The sequence below is a fragment of the Crocuta crocuta genome, unplaced genomic scaffold (assembly GCF_008692635.1).
Source record: "Crocuta crocuta isolate KB4526 unplaced genomic scaffold, BGI_CrCroc_1.0 scaffold1131, whole genome shotgun sequence".
NCBI classification, from domain to species: domain Eukaryota; kingdom Metazoa; phylum Chordata; class Mammalia; order Carnivora; family Hyaenidae; genus Crocuta; species Crocuta crocuta.
The window spans coordinates 3,558-18,578 of record NW_027529626.1 but is presented as its reverse complement, the minus strand read 5'-3'; the positions used below and the strand labels follow the sequence as shown (position 1 = coordinate 18,578).

The 15,021-nt window shown below is 47.0% G+C and overlaps 1 protein-coding gene across 1 annotated transcript; it reads left to right on the top strand.

Moving 5' to 3' along the window:
• The first annotated feature begins 4,414 nt into the window (after positions 1–4,414).
• PRSS38 (serine protease 38) lies at positions 4,415–13,364 on the top strand. Its single transcript, XM_077762136.1, has 5 exons — positions 4,415–4,556; positions 4,877–5,039; positions 5,575–5,846; positions 12,424–12,566; positions 12,933–13,364. Exons 1-5 carry the CDS (start codon positions 4,415–4,417, stop codon positions 13,185–13,187), a joined length of 975 nt encoding a protein of 324 aa, XP_077618262.1. The 3' UTR covers positions 13,188–13,364.
• The last annotated feature ends 1,657 nt before the right edge of the window (positions 13,365–15,021 follow it).

Genomic DNA, 15,021 nt, shown 5'->3' with positions numbered 1-15,021 from the left:
AACAATGTGTGTGTTTACAGGGCATCAGGGAGAAGAGTGAGCATCACCCATGCATTTTGCAACCTCTCCTGGGAAAGGGGGTTAGTGCATTTTCAGTTATATTCGGGATGGTTCTATCATGATAGATGGAATATCTTGATTATTGCCTTTATTTGGAGATTAACTATGGGTTAAGGAGGTATGTACGGGCACTGAATTGACAAGGAATGAACTGTCATGGTCAATTTTATGAGTCAACTGGGCTAGGCTATGGTGTCCAGTTGTTTGCTCAGATGTTCTCCAGATGCTGCTGTAGAGGTATTTTGTACATGTGATTAATATTTACAATCACTGGACTTTAGGTAAAGGAGATTACCCTTGATATGTGAGTGGCACCATCCAGGCAGTTGGTGGCCTCCACAGCAAAGCCCTGAGGTATCCTGGAGCTCTGCATTAAGGCTGTCACATACAAATCCTGTTGCATTTCCAGCCTGCTCACCTGCCCTGCAGATTTCAGACTCAAGACCTTAACTTCAACACTTGCTCAAGACTCCAGGCTACATGCCTTATAGATTTTAAACTTGCCAGACCCCACTCCTGGCTCCAAAATCTGTATTAGTTTGACTTAAAACAACAGAAATTCATTCTCTCTCAGTTCTGGAGGCCAGAATTCCAAAATCAAGGTGTAAGCAAGGCTGTTTGCGCCTAAGGGTTCTGAGGGAGTATATCTCCATATCCAGGTTTCTCATGTTGCTGGCAGTCTTTGGCATTGCTTCACTTGTCGATGCATTGCTCCCTCCAGTGTCTGCCTTCACCTTCACACTACATTCTCCATGTGTCTCTATGCCTTCACAAGGCCATCTTCTCGCTGTACACCACTCTCTTCTTCTCATAAGGCACCAGTTATGTTGGATCAAGGATACCCCAGTTTTACCTCATTTTAATTACATCTGCAATGACCTTATTTCCAAATAAAATCACATTCTGAGGTACTGGCAGTAGCACCTCAACATATCTGTTGGGGGGGTACAATTCAAACCATAATGGATGGTAATACTCTCCAAGTTGATCTACAGATTCACTACAGCCAAACTTCCAGTGGGGTTTCCTTAGAAATTTATAAGCAGGGGCCCTGGGTGGCTTAGTCGGTTAAGCGTCTGACTTTCACTTAGGTCATGATCTCACGGTTCGCGGGTTCAAGCCCTGCGTTGGGCTCTGTGCTGATTGCCAGCTCGGAACCTGGAACCTGTTTCAGTCTGTGACTCCCTCTCTCTCTGACCCTCCCCTGCTCACGCTGTCTCTCTCTCTCTCTCCTAGAAATAAAAAAAAGAAAGAAAGAAATTTATAAGCTGACCTTCAAATTCACATGAAAAAGGACTCAGATTAGATAAAACAATCTTGGAAAGAAAGAACAAAGTTGGAGGACTTAATTTTGTGATTGCAGACTTAAGACAAAACTACAGTAACTGTGGAATTTGTGTAAGAATAGAAATTTACATCAATAGAACAGAATTCAGAGTCCAGAAATAAACCCTTACATTTATGGCCAATTGTTTTATGGCAAAGGTTCCAAGACAATCAGTGGGAAAAAGATTAGTCTTTTCAGCAAATGGTCCTGACACAACTGTACATCCATATGCAAAAGAGTGAATCTGGACCCCTGCCTCACACCATATTCAAATTTAACTCCAATGGATTACTGGCTTAAATATAGGAGGAGAAATTATAAAACACTTAAAAGAAAACATAGGATTAAGTCTTCATGACCTTGGTTAAGCAACGATTTCTTAGATATGATTCCAAAAGTACCAATGTCAAGATAAAATAGATAAATTGGATTTCTTTAAAGTTAAAAACTTTTGTGTGTCATAAAGCACATTCAAGAAAATCAAAATATCACCTAATTTCTTCCTACTGTGAGAATGTATTTGCAAATCATACATCTGATGATACTAGGATCAAGAATATATAAAGAGCACTTACAATTCAATACCTAAAAAAAATCAATGTAAAACTATTACAAATGGAAGAAAATTCAGTCAAGTAGCATATAAACAACAGCCTTCATAAATAAAACAAAACCTAGTTAGAAGCTACCAATACCAGGAATGAAAGACGGTCATTATACAGGCATTGAAATGATAACATGGGAATTTTTCTAACTTTATGGCTATAAGTACAACAAGTCAAGTGAAAAGGACAATTTCTTTCAAAGATACAAAGTACCAAAACTCCCTCAAGAAGAAACCAATAACCTAAACAACCTGTAAGTATTACAGGGCTTAAATTCATAGTTAAAAATAAACAGAAATGTTGCAGCCCAATCAGTTTTACTGGCAATCACATAGATGGATCTCAAATACCTTATACTAAAGAAGGAAAGCCAGACTTTAAAGAATGCACATATGACATTCTGGAAAAGGCCAACTATGTGTATGGAAATCTAGATAAGCCGTTTGAGGGACTATGGGCAGAAGGACTCTGAAGGGGCTCAAAGGTAGTGGGAAGGCAGTGGAACTCTTCTATAGCTTGACTGTGGTGGTAACGTGACTGCAGCATTTGTCAAAACTTGCACAATTTGATACACTTCACTGTGTGTAAATTATACCTTAATAAGAAAGGTTTTGACCTTTCAGGGTGGCAGATGCAGAAGTGGTGACCGACCTAGCAGAATTGAGTAGGCCATGGAGAAAGCAGGAAACATCCTGACGAAATCCTCAGACAGAACTGGTGTGTCTACACAGGACTGTGGGAGGGGAAGGCACACCCAGTAGTGTCCAGGGGAAACTGAGAAGTCATTATAACCCCAAGTCTTCCCCTCACTCCATACTTCTGGTCTAATGTGCCTCACTGACTGTCGCAGAAACCTAGAGTTCTGTTTTCTATAGAGTATCATGGGAAACCCACAATTTCAGGCCCTGGACGGCAACGTTAGGTTAGGAGATGGTATGTATACTTAATGCAGAATATTAAGACACAACCACTTTCAACCTGAGCTTCCAGAACCTGCAGTAAGATCTCAGGAAGGAGCCTGAGATCATCTGGAGAAGCTGACAAGCTTGGAGGGATGTCCTGAAGCTACTGACATCAGAGGCTCCCCATGACTCACCCAGCACGGTCCACACCCGAGTTTCCAATCACTTTTCATTCCAGCAGTCTTCACTTCAAATGGAAAACAAAGGAAGAGCAGACATCGAATGAAAGCCTCCAACGTGGAAAATAAACATCAATTCAAGCAAGTGAAAAGAGCAGTTTGGAGGAAACTAACTTAGCTGGGAGAACCTCCTTCAGGTTTAGACAAAAATGATGAGCACATTCCATGTTGTTCCTCCCACATCTCACAACTGCACAAGTCACACACCAGGAGATTCTCAAAGGGAGATAGAGAGACTAGTCTGGGACCACAGGACTTGAAGGACATGGGGGGGGCGTTCCCTGGGGCGTTTCTTTCCTCCCGTGTGTCCAGCTTGGATGTGGACCTGCAACCTGGAAACGGCAACACACACATGCGCACATGCACACTCTCTCCCTCCCCCACACTCTCACACACCTACACTCACACATTCTCATACATGCTCACACACTCACACACCCACATACTTTCTCACACATCTACACTCACATACTCTCACACTCATACACATACATACACACTCATACACCCACAAACTCTCTCACACACCTACACTCATATACATACATACACGCTCACACACACACCTACACTCACACTGTCACATACACACACCCACATATTCACGTACACCTACGCTCACACACTCATGCACACTCACATAATATACTCTCACATTCACACACCTACACTCACTCTCACACACTCACACATTCACACACTCTCACATACACTCACATTCACATACACCTATGCTCACACATTCATACATACTCACATACATACACTCACACACCCACTCACTCACACACACATACACTCGCCATCACACACACATACACTCACACACGCTCACACACTCTCACACCTACGCTCACTCTCACACTCACACATACACTCACACTCATGCTCACACACTCACACACATGTCCACAGCCCACACACGTACACTCTCACACGCTCACATATCTCACACATGTTCCTCGTGTCACGTGCCCTGTGCCGTGGTGGGGAGGTTCCCTCACGTGTTTCAGGCAGTCACGTGCCTTGAGCCGTGGCGCTGAAGTTCCCTCACGTGTTCCTGGTGGTCACATGCCCGTTTGCCATGGCGCTACAGTGCCCTCACGTGTTCCTGGGAGGTCACGTGACCTGCAGGGGCCCTGGCGATGCGGTGCTCTCACGTGTTCCTGGTGTGGCGTGCCCTGCACAGTCGCGCTGTGTTGAGGTCAGGCGTCACGTGCCCCCGCTCCGCGGTAAGTCAGAAGCGCTCCTGCCCTTGCATCCTCAGGACCCTTCCACCTCATGGCTGCCCGGCCATCTGGAGCGTCTCGGCCTGCGGCCCCCAGCCTCATCCTGCTCCTGCTCCTCCTGCCACCTACCTGGGTTGCAGTCAATGCCCACAGATGCCCCAAGAGCGAGGGTGTCTCCTTGAACCGCGACATGGGTAGGACCCCTCCGGGCCCAAGTTGAGGAGGTCCTAGAGGAGCGTTCCGGGCTTCTTTTTACGTGGGGTGGAGACCCTCCCCTCTCTGCCCCTCCTAAGCACCTTCCATTGCCTGCCCTCCCTTTTCATCCATTCCCGTCCCTTTCCCTCTGGTCCCTTCCTCTCCATTGCCCTGTCCCCTTCCCAGCCTCCCCTTTCCACCCCTCCTGAAACTTTTCCTTCCCTGCTCACCCCTCCCAGGACCTCCCTGCCACTCTTTGTTTGGCCCCAACCCACCCTGCCACCATTGATACTTGCAGACTCTGTCCCTTTCTCCACAGCCTGTGGTCATCGTTACATACAGGGGAAGATTGTGGGGGGCATGGATGTCCCCGAGAGGAAGTGGCCATGGCAGGTCAGCGTGCACTATGCAGGCTTACACATCTGCGGAGGGTCCATCATCGATGAGTACTGGATCCTGTCAGCAGCCCACTGCTTCCAGAAGTGAGTGGGCAGTGCCAGATGCCATTCCCTGGGAGGTCCAGGGCCTCTGGGGTTGACCACGTGGTCTGCCTGTAGCCGGGACTTCCCAGAAGTGGGGGAGAGAGTAGGGTCCAGCACACAGTTCCATCCAGGGCAGGCTCTCTTTGCACATAGCTGAGGGCTCCTTGGGGCCACTGACTATTTGAGATAGTTGTGAAGCCACATCATAGGATGAGAGGGTAGGAAAGACATATCTTCATGGGCAGCTCTCTGTACACCTGACAAAGTTCCTTCTCCCGAGCTGTTGGTGACCAGGACATCATGATGAGTCCCTGATTCCTCCAATGGCCCAGGTTAGGACTTCTTTGGGGGCAATTTTGCCACACATCCAGGATCCCAGTGTGCTGCAGGAATTTGCTTTTCCATATCTTGGCTGAAAGCCTGGGGTCCCAGGCCACCATGCTCCAGGCCTCCCTGGGCCGTGAACTCCTAAGAGCCTTTGCTTCCCAGGTGCAAGGTGCTCAAGCCACCGTGCCTCTGTCTTCTGTCCCCACAGAGAGAAGAGCACTGAGGCATTTGATATGTACGTGGGCCTTGTCGACCTCAATGTTGCAGGCAGTCACACCCAGTGGTTTGAGGTGAACAAGGTGATCATTCACCCTACGTATGAACTGTACCACCCTGTTGGAGGTGACATTGCCCTGGTGCAGCTGAAATCTCGCATTGTGTTTTCTGACTCTGTGCTCCCCGTCTGCATCGCACCCCCAGATGTGAACCTTCAGAATGTTGTTTGCTGGGCTACAGGATGGGGAGTCATCTCCCAAAAAGGTAAGAGAACTAAGGGGTCATTCTCTTTATCGGAGCTTGTGTAGGATGAGGGTTCTGTGTCACTACAGGAATGAATGAATTCTGTCAGTTATGGGCGTGCAGGTATCTGAAGACTGGAAACCCCACCCATCAATCACTATCTATTTCTTTGTCAGTGTGCAGTTTTGTTATCCCTGGCTGTCTTTGATGTACACAGAGAAGCAGTTACTGAGTATGAAATGAATATTTAGTATATTGAGAATACAAATATACATTTCAAAACAGAGTTTTCCTTAGATTCTAAATTCAACTTAGAAACAATGTTGTCAGCACGGAGCCTGGAGCCTGCTTCATATCCTCTGTACCTCTCTCTCTCTGTCCCTCCCCCACTCACACCATCTCTCTCTCAAAAATAAAAATACACTTTTAAAAAATTAAAAATCTATTAGTTATTTTCATTTTCTCCATAATGGCCCCATATGTTCTTTCTAGGTTTATATCTGACTACCTTGGAATTTTTATGGTTACTGAAAACTTTATTTTTATAGTTTTTTAAAATAATTTTTGAGAGAGAGAGAGACAGAGACAGAGTGTGAGCAGGCAAGGGGTAGAGAGAGAGGGAGACACAGAATCCAAAGCAGGCTTCAGGCTCCGAGCTGTCAGCAAAGAGCCCAAAGTGGGGCTTGAACTCACGAACTGCTAGATCATGACCTGAGCTGAAGCTGGACGCTTAACCAAATGAGCCACCTAGGCGCCCCTGAAAACTTCTTTTTATTTTTTTATTATTATTTTTAATGTTTTATTTATTTCTAGGAGAGAGAGAGAGACAGCGTGAGCAGGGGAGGGGCAGAGAGAGAGGGAGTCACAGACTGAAACAGGCTCCAGGCTCTGAGCTGGCTGTCAGCACAGAGCCCGACGCGGGGCTCGAACCCACGAACCGCGAGATCATGACCTAAGCGAAAGTCAGACACTTAACCGACTAAGCCACCCAGGCGCCCCACTTTTTTTTTTTAAATGTTGTATTTATTTCTAAGAGAGAGAGAGAGAGACAGCGTGAGCAGGGGAGGGGCAGAGAGAGAGGGAGTGAAAACTTCTTTTAAAATTATATTTGCTGAACAGTCACATCTACTGATTTTTGCACATTGATCTTTCTAGTCACCTTATAGAACTCACTTTTAATAGCTTGTCAATTTATTATTTGGAAAAGAAACATCCTATTTTTTTCCAAAAAAAAAAAAAGACTCTTTCATCATTTCTTTTCCCATATTTCATCTTTTATTTTCTTATTTTTTGTTCTTATTGCAATGATGCTAAGTCTCCTTCTCCTGTTTTCTATTTTAATGAAAATTCTTCTAATGACTTGCTATAAATTTGTGGTCTGGTTGGGAGACTTTGATTAATCTTATACCAGGTTAAGAAAGTTTAATATCTGCCTTAATTAAAAACAATTTATTGAAGTTAGGCTGCTATAAATTCATATTAGAAAGTTATAACTTCGTGATGTTCCATGTAATTCCCATGGTAACAAAGAAAATGTCTATAGAATATACACAAAAGGGAATGAAGAAGGAATTCAAACATTCCACTACAAGAAAAAATTTGTTTAAGTACAAAATACTGTAATGCAGGAAATGATGGACAAAAAGCTACAGGGCATAGAGAAAACAGCACCATGGGTTGAGTAAGTCTCTCCATATCAGTAATTAACTTAAATGTAAATGGATTAAAGTCTCCAATCAAAAGACAGAGATTGTAAGAATGGATAAAAACCCATGATCCAATTCTATGCTGTTTGTTAAACTCATCTGAGATCCAGGGGCACAAACAAGTTGAAAATGAAAGGACAGAAAAAAATTCACACAAACAGTGACCAAAAGAGACCAGGGTGGCTCTGCTAATACCAGATAAAATAGACTCTAAAACAAAAAGTTACAAGAGACAAAGGACATTATAGATGAGTAAAAGTTTCATTCAATTCAGCAAAAAGATGTAAAAATTACAAACATTTACATGCTTAAAGGCAAGCCATCAAAATATATGAAGGAAAAACTGGGAGAAATGAAGGGAGTACTGGACAGCTCTGCCATAATGGTTGGAGATTTCAATACACCTTTCTGAATAATGGACCAAACAACCAGACAGAAGACAAGGAAGGAAAGAGAGGACTTGAACATCACAGTGAACCAACTAGGTGTAGCAGACACACACAGACACCCACCGCACAGCAGCTGCACACACATTCCCAAGTGCACTTGTGAAAATTTTCAGGATAGACCATATGTGAGGCCACAAACGAAGTCCCAGTATATCTTAACAGGTAAACATCCTACAAAATATCTTCTCTGACCCAGAGGGGGTGAAGTAGAAATCAGTAATATAAAGAAAACGGAAAAATTCACAAAGTTGTAAAAGTAAACAACACATATCTAAATAACTAAATGGATCAAAGAAAAAAAATATTACAAGAGAAATTAGAGAATACTTAGAGACAAGTAAAAAAGAAAGAACTAAAATGTAATATACCAAAACATATGGGGTACAGCAATAGCGGTACTAAGGGGAAAAATTGTAGCTATAGCATTTATTCTTTTATAAAAGAAATGCCTATGTTTATAAAAAAAGAAAGGCCTCAGACAAATAACTTCACTTTATGATTTAAGGAACTATAAGAAGAATAAACTAAACCAAAGCTAACAAAAAGAAGAGGAAAAAAAAGCAGAGAAAATTAAATAGAGGTTAGAAAGAAATAGCCAATGAGACCAATGTTAGTTTTGTGAAAAGATCAACAAAATGAACACATCTTTAGCTAGCCTGACTACAGAAATAAAACTGAGAACACCACTACTGACATCACAGAAGTAAAAGGATTACAAGAGAATACTAGAAATAACTCCATGCCAACAAATCTGATAACATACATGAAATGGAAAAATTCCTAGAAATGTTCAAATGACCATAACTGAGTCCAGAAAAAGTTAAAATTCCAATTGAGTTGTAAGAAGTAAGCAAGTTGGTATTCACAATACAAGTGAACAATACAAGTCTAGGACAAGGTGGCCTCTCTGATGAATACTGCCAAACACTTAAAGAAACAGTAATGTCAGTTCTTCTCAAATGATCTTTGAAAAACAGGAGAGAAGGGAACACTTCACCTCATTCTATGTAACCAATATTACATGGATCCCAAAGCAAGATACGAAAGCACAAGACACTATGCCTCGTGAATGTAGATGTAAAAATCCTCAACAGAACACTAGCAAACTGAATTCAATAGCACGTTAAAAGGATTATACAATCTGGAGCGTCTGAGTGGCTCAGTCGGTTAAATGTCTGACTCTTGGTTTCAACTCAGGTCATGATCTCATGGTTCATGCGTTTGCCCCTGGCATCGGTTTCTGGGCTGACAGCGCAGAGCCTGCTTGCAATTTCTCTCACCCTGTCTCCATGCTCCTCACACACTTGAGCTCTCTCTCTCAAAAAATAAATAAATAAACATTAAAAATGATTATACATGCCAACAAAATGTTATTTGTTCCAGGAATACAAAGGAAGCTCCACTTACAAAAATTAACCAATAGAACACACCACATTAAAGGAATGAAGGGGGAACTCATATGTTCATCTCAAGCGATGCAGAAAAACCTCTGACAGGATCCAACATCCTTTCATGAGAGAAAAGGCCAGTCAAAAAGTGGGGACAGGAGAGTACTTCCTTGGCATGACTAAAGGCATGTATGATCAACCCAGCACGATACCCAGCAGAGAAAGGTGGACAACTCATGCCTAAAATCATGAACAAGATAAGAAGCCCACTCTCGACACTGGCATCCTGTGTTGTATCAGAAGCTTCAGACAGTTCAATTAGGCAAGAAAACGAAATAAAAGGCACCCCAATTCCAAGTAATCCTAAAAACAAACACAACCAACCACTACAGACAAGAAACAATGCAGCAAAGTTGCAGGATACAAGACCAACACACACAGAAATTAGCTGGGTTTCTATATACCTTCAGTAAACAATCACAGAATGACATTAAGAAAATAATTCTACATCATCTGAAAGAAAAGCTACCTTTAGTAAGTTCATCCAAGGAGGTGAAAGACTTGTACACCAAGTGCTACAAAACATTGCTGAAGGAGGTTTTGAAAGACCTAAAGAAATGGAAAGACAGCCTGTGTTCATGGGTGAGAAGGCAAAACTGTCACCATGTCAACACCACCCAGAGTAGCCTGCATGTCCAGGGCAGGCTCCAGTCCAGGTCCAGTGTCTTTTCTAAAGAAATGGAAAAGCTGACCCTCAAGTTCATATGGAGTTGGAAGGAGCCCTAAGGAGCCACAACACTCTTGGAAAAGAACCTGACAGACTCACAGTTCTCATTTTCAAAACATCGCAAAGTTATAGAAATCAAAATAGTGTGATGCTAGCACAGGGAAAGATGCATAGACCACCCCCTGTGTACATGTGTGTGTGCGTGCATGTGTCCAAGTGTGTGCACATGCACGTATGCATGTGCGTGGGGTTGCACGTGCATGGGTGTGAGTTCATGTGTGAGTGTGCACCCATTCACATCTTTCATATTTTTGTTGAATGCCAGACATTGTAGAACATTTAGAAGTGAAGCCTCTGTGCCCCAGAATAGACCCTGTGCTGAGCCATTAGTGGGGTGGCGAAGGCGGGACAGTCTGGGGAGGATTTGAGCTGGTTTGCAGGTTCTGCTGTTGCTGTGGCTGGCTGAAGTGTCCAAAGGCTCGGGTCAGCCCGTGGTGGCTGCTGGACATGGGGCCTGGGGTGCCTCTCTCTTCCTGCCCTGCCTTTCGCCTCAGCACCTTTGCACAGCTGCAGCACGTGGTCACCTACCCTCTGGAGGGCAGCTGGTGCTGGGAAGGAGGAGCCCTGAGCTCTTCCGGTCCAGCCTTGGTCCCCATGGTGCCGTGGGCCCCTGTGGGAATCAGGCCTCTGTGCACGGGTGCTGCCACACCTGGGGCAGGAGTATCTTTTGCTCCTTCCAACCAGAGGAAGCTCATGCTCCACATGTGAGAAAGGATGCAAGCCGTGCTCTTGCAGGCCTCTGGTGACAGCAGCCACTGGACTCCTGTGTGGAGGAGCCCTCTCTCTGGACCCTTGCCCTGTCTCCACTATTGTCCCATGGGCTCTGGGTGGAGACTTGAGGAAAGACCTACTAGTGAGTGCACACCTCTCTGCCGGCTTCTGAGCATCCTGAGCTACGTGCTGGCCACACTACACAAGTCATTGAAACTATTGCTGACCGCTTCCCACCGACACCTGCATTCCTCTTCTTCCCCTGGGCTCTGCCAGGCTCATTGGTTTGGTCTTCTGTCTGCCAGGCTGCATGGGGTCGTGGCGGCCGTGAGAGCGTGATGGGTAGCTTACACCACCTGTCTTCTGTCTCCACCGCTGTCTGGGTGGTCAGGAAGACTCTCCACTCTGGGCTGGCTGGAACTGGGCACCCCAGGCCCCTGTGAGCCCTGGGGGCTGTGGAGTCCACACCACCCATCCTCCCCATAGGATTGTCTGTACCTTTTGCATGCACAGCTCAGGACCCAGCAGCAGGCTGAGGGAGCCGGGACTCTGTGCCCTCTGGGCCTCCTTCTCTCCCCAACACCCTCCTGGTGTCCACCTTGGGGTTCCAGCTGCCTGCACACCTGGGGAAGTCTCCCCCTCCCTCCCTTGGGGCCCTTGAGGCCTTGCCTTATCTGGTGCGTGTTCCCGGGGAGAGCCCCACTGTGGGAAAGCAGTTGTGTCCTGTGCAGACCTGTTGCTGCTTGCTTGTGGCAGGAGAGCAGTGACCTTCCTGTTGCCCTGCATGGCCACAGTGGAGGCCCCGAGACGTGTACAGCTGGCATACTTCTGCTGCACTTACCGGGCAGCCTCTTCCAACATGGCAAGCCCTGGTTTCTGGGCGCTCTGTTGCTCTGCATGCCTGTGTGCGCCGTCTGCCTCTTACGTGGCTCCTCTCCTGACATTACCCTGCCCATGCAGCCAGCAGCAACCATGAATACTGCTTTCTGCTTCAGGAGCCTTCTCTAGCTCCAAAACTGGCTCCCCAGGTGCCCCTGGAGGGTGCTGTGCCTTCCCCAAACGGGCACCACTTTGACACCAGGACCACACGCATCTGAAGCCTGTGCACACAGCTCTTCTCCCATTGGAGCGATGCCCAAAGCCATTGGAACCTCTCATACATTTTCCAGGAGAGGACAGGTTTGGAACCCACGACTGTGCCCATCAGGGTAGACCGAGGCACGTGGGGGTGACACCGGCAAAGCCCAGAGGTTCTTTTTTTGTGCACACACTGCCCAACACTCAGCCAGCTGGGGACTGGGCTGACAGAGGCTTGTTTGCTCCCTAGCTGCAGCAGTGGGAGGGAATGGGCTGAAGCGTGGCATGGCCCTTCCTGCTTTTTTAGGAAGACTCATGTGACATTTATAGTCATACCCACTGAGCAAACCGGACACCCCAGTGCAGAGAGGGAGCCATGAGGAGGGCGGGAGCAAGAGGAGCCTCAGTGTGAGCCCGCGGGGCCCCAGGACCACCGGTGCCCTGGGGCCCCCTCACTGGGCCTGCCTTCTTTCCTGACAGGCCACACCTCAGACAAGCTGCAGGAGGCACAGATGCCCCTGATCTCGCTGCTCCTGTGCCAGATGCTCTACGGAGGCCCGTCATATATCATGAGCGACATGCTGTGTGCCGGGGACATCAGGAACGTGAAGACCGTGTGCGAGGTGCATCCCTCTGAGAGGCAGGGGCCCAGCCTGGAGCTTTCAGGGGTTCACCTGCATTGAGCCAGGAGGCACTTGTGGGGTGGGAGGTGGTCCGGATGGCCCGTCCCCCTCAGGGCTCAGGAGCATATCACCCTGTGGCCTTCAGCTGGGCGGGAGTCTCTGGTGGCTTATGTGGTCCCAGCACCCGTGAACCCCAGTGCTGCCACACCAGCCCAGGGCTCCACATCTGCTCAGAGGGNTGGCAGGACGGTGCTGGGAGCACAGGCTGCCTGTGGCAGAGCTCGGCACCCCGCGGTGGGGCTGAGTGTGGATGGTGCAGGAGAAAGCCCTGAACGCCCCGTTCACAAGACCCCTCCTCTTTTCCAGGGTGACTCTGGGGGACCACTCGTCTGTGAATTCAACCACACCTGGCTGCAGGTTGGAGTTGTGAGCTGGGGCCGTGGCTGCACATACCCAATGTTTCCTGCCGTGTATGCCCGGGTCTCCTACTTCTCAGAATGGATCCATTATCACGTGGAGCACATACCCCTCCCTCTTCAGCCGCTCCCCACCCGCTCCTCCATGCTGGCGGCCACCCTCAGTGCCCCTGTGACCATGCTGGCTGTCTTGTTAACCTTGTGAAGGCCCCCTTGCCTTCTCACGCTCACGTTGCAGGCCTCAGTCCCTGCCCAGCTCAGACTCTCTGGTCTCCGTACACCTGAGCAAGGTGAGGGCCATTGGCCAGGCCCCCATGTGGGTCTGCAGGTCTCACCGCAGAAGGGCTGAGACGTGGTAAGATATTAAATGTTTAACAAGCGAGCCTCCTGGAAATGCTGTGTCATCTGTGCACCAGGGCACAGGCCCCCTCACGAAGACAGCCTGTCACCTGGCACTCAGTGGCCTTATCAGGGTGATGGAAAGTGACAAGCTCGAGCAGTCAGCCCAGTGTCAGGACGTGGAATCGAGGTGCGTCCAGGCAGATGTTGGGCCCTCGTGTGAAATGTTTAGAGCTGCCAATGTCAACAAGTTTGTAAACTCCTGAATTTCCAGCATGAAAGTTGGAAGACATGAGCTGAGGGTAGATACGGAAGGAACTAAACAGACGAACACAGAACTCAGTGGACCAAACACCAGGAAAACATTAAAACTAACATTCTAAACATCTAGTTTTGGGGGGTAAAAATCTGAAAGTAAGAAGTCACTAACTTAATCAAGATAAAAGCTGGGGCACCTGTGTAGCTCAGTCGGTTTAGCGCCAGACTTCAGCTCAGGTCATGATCTCACAGTTCTCTGGATCAAGCCCCCCATCAGGCTCTGTGCTGACAGCTCAGAGCCTGAGTCTGGTTTGGATTCTGTGTCTCCCTTTCTCTCTGCCCCTCCCCTGCTCGTGTTCTGTGCATGTCTCTCTCTCTCTCTCTCTCAAAAATAAACATTTAAAAAAAGATAAAAGCTGAGAACAAAAAATACACAAAACAAGAAAAGAGTCTTTCTATTAAAGAGAAAATTTCCAAAATCATAAAAGGTATAATTCTATGTAAATAAATTTAAAATGAAAATTTTCACTTTTTAGGAAAAAAGTAACTTACCAAAGGTAACCCTAGTAGAGATGAAAGGCTTAAATAGACCAGAGAAGAAGTGGAGACGTTTCAGAATGTGTAAAAGCCTGGGTTGCTTTTACACTCTTGAGTGTTCAGTGGGAGCCCGTCAGGCCTGCTGAGGCTGTCCTGCTGCCCACGCGGCCCACACATGGACTGTGGCATGGCTTCCAGACTCACCCTAGTGGCGAGTGTGCGTGAAGACGCCTGGCCACACACAGCAGAGGACTGCCACAGTCCAACTTTCAGTTAGAAACCCGTTAAGGCCTAGCAGCCAGAATCCAACTTTGTTTTAAGATAGCATGCTGTAATCAGGTAGAATTTACTTAGCGATGCAAGGGGACCCATAGGTATAATTCACATGTTAATTACTTCCCTGAGGAGAGCGATGTTAATGAAGAGGCTTTAACAAATTCCAAACCCATTTAAAAAAAAAAAGGAAAGAAAGTAAAGATAGCAGTCGCTCCTAAGGTCCTACATGCCTGGGCCTGAAGGCCACCCTCTCCTTCGTGGGGAAACAGAGCTAAGGCGGCCGCAGGAACGTGGCTCCTGTGGCTCCTGGTCCTTCACACCATCAGAGCAGCAGCCACCACAGCTGCACAGGAGAACCATCTGAGCAAGCAGGAAAGAGACGTTGAAACTTCGTCGGAAAACTTCGAGCACATCCAGAGCCCACAGGAGGACACGGTGAAACTCCCAGGGACAGTAAGAGCATTCGGGAAAGTCACCAGACAAAACATGACAAAAGCGGAACGTGTTCGGGCCAGAAGACAACAGAAGGGAGGACACGTGTATGGTAACAGCGAGAGAGAGAAGATACCTACAGCCTTAACAAGAAATATGAACATCCACAGGAGGAAAGGTTTAAAATGCTCGGGGGC

What these genes read in the sequence shown, in the direction of transcription:
- PRSS38 (XM_077762136.1), top strand. Translation starts at nt 4,415, where the DNA reads ATGGCTGCCCGGCCATCTGGAGCGTCTCGGCCTGCGGCCCCCAGCCTC. An exon ending in GGGAGTCATCTCCCAAAAAG is followed by an intron (nt 5,847 to 12,423) that starts GTAAGAGAACTA and finishes CTTTCCTGACAG; the next exon opens with GCCACACCTCAGACAAGCTG. An exon ending in ACGTGAAGACCGTGTGCGAG is followed by an intron (nt 12,567 to 12,932) that starts GTGCATCCCTCT and finishes CCTCTTTTCCAG; the next exon opens with GGTGACTCTGGGGGACCACT.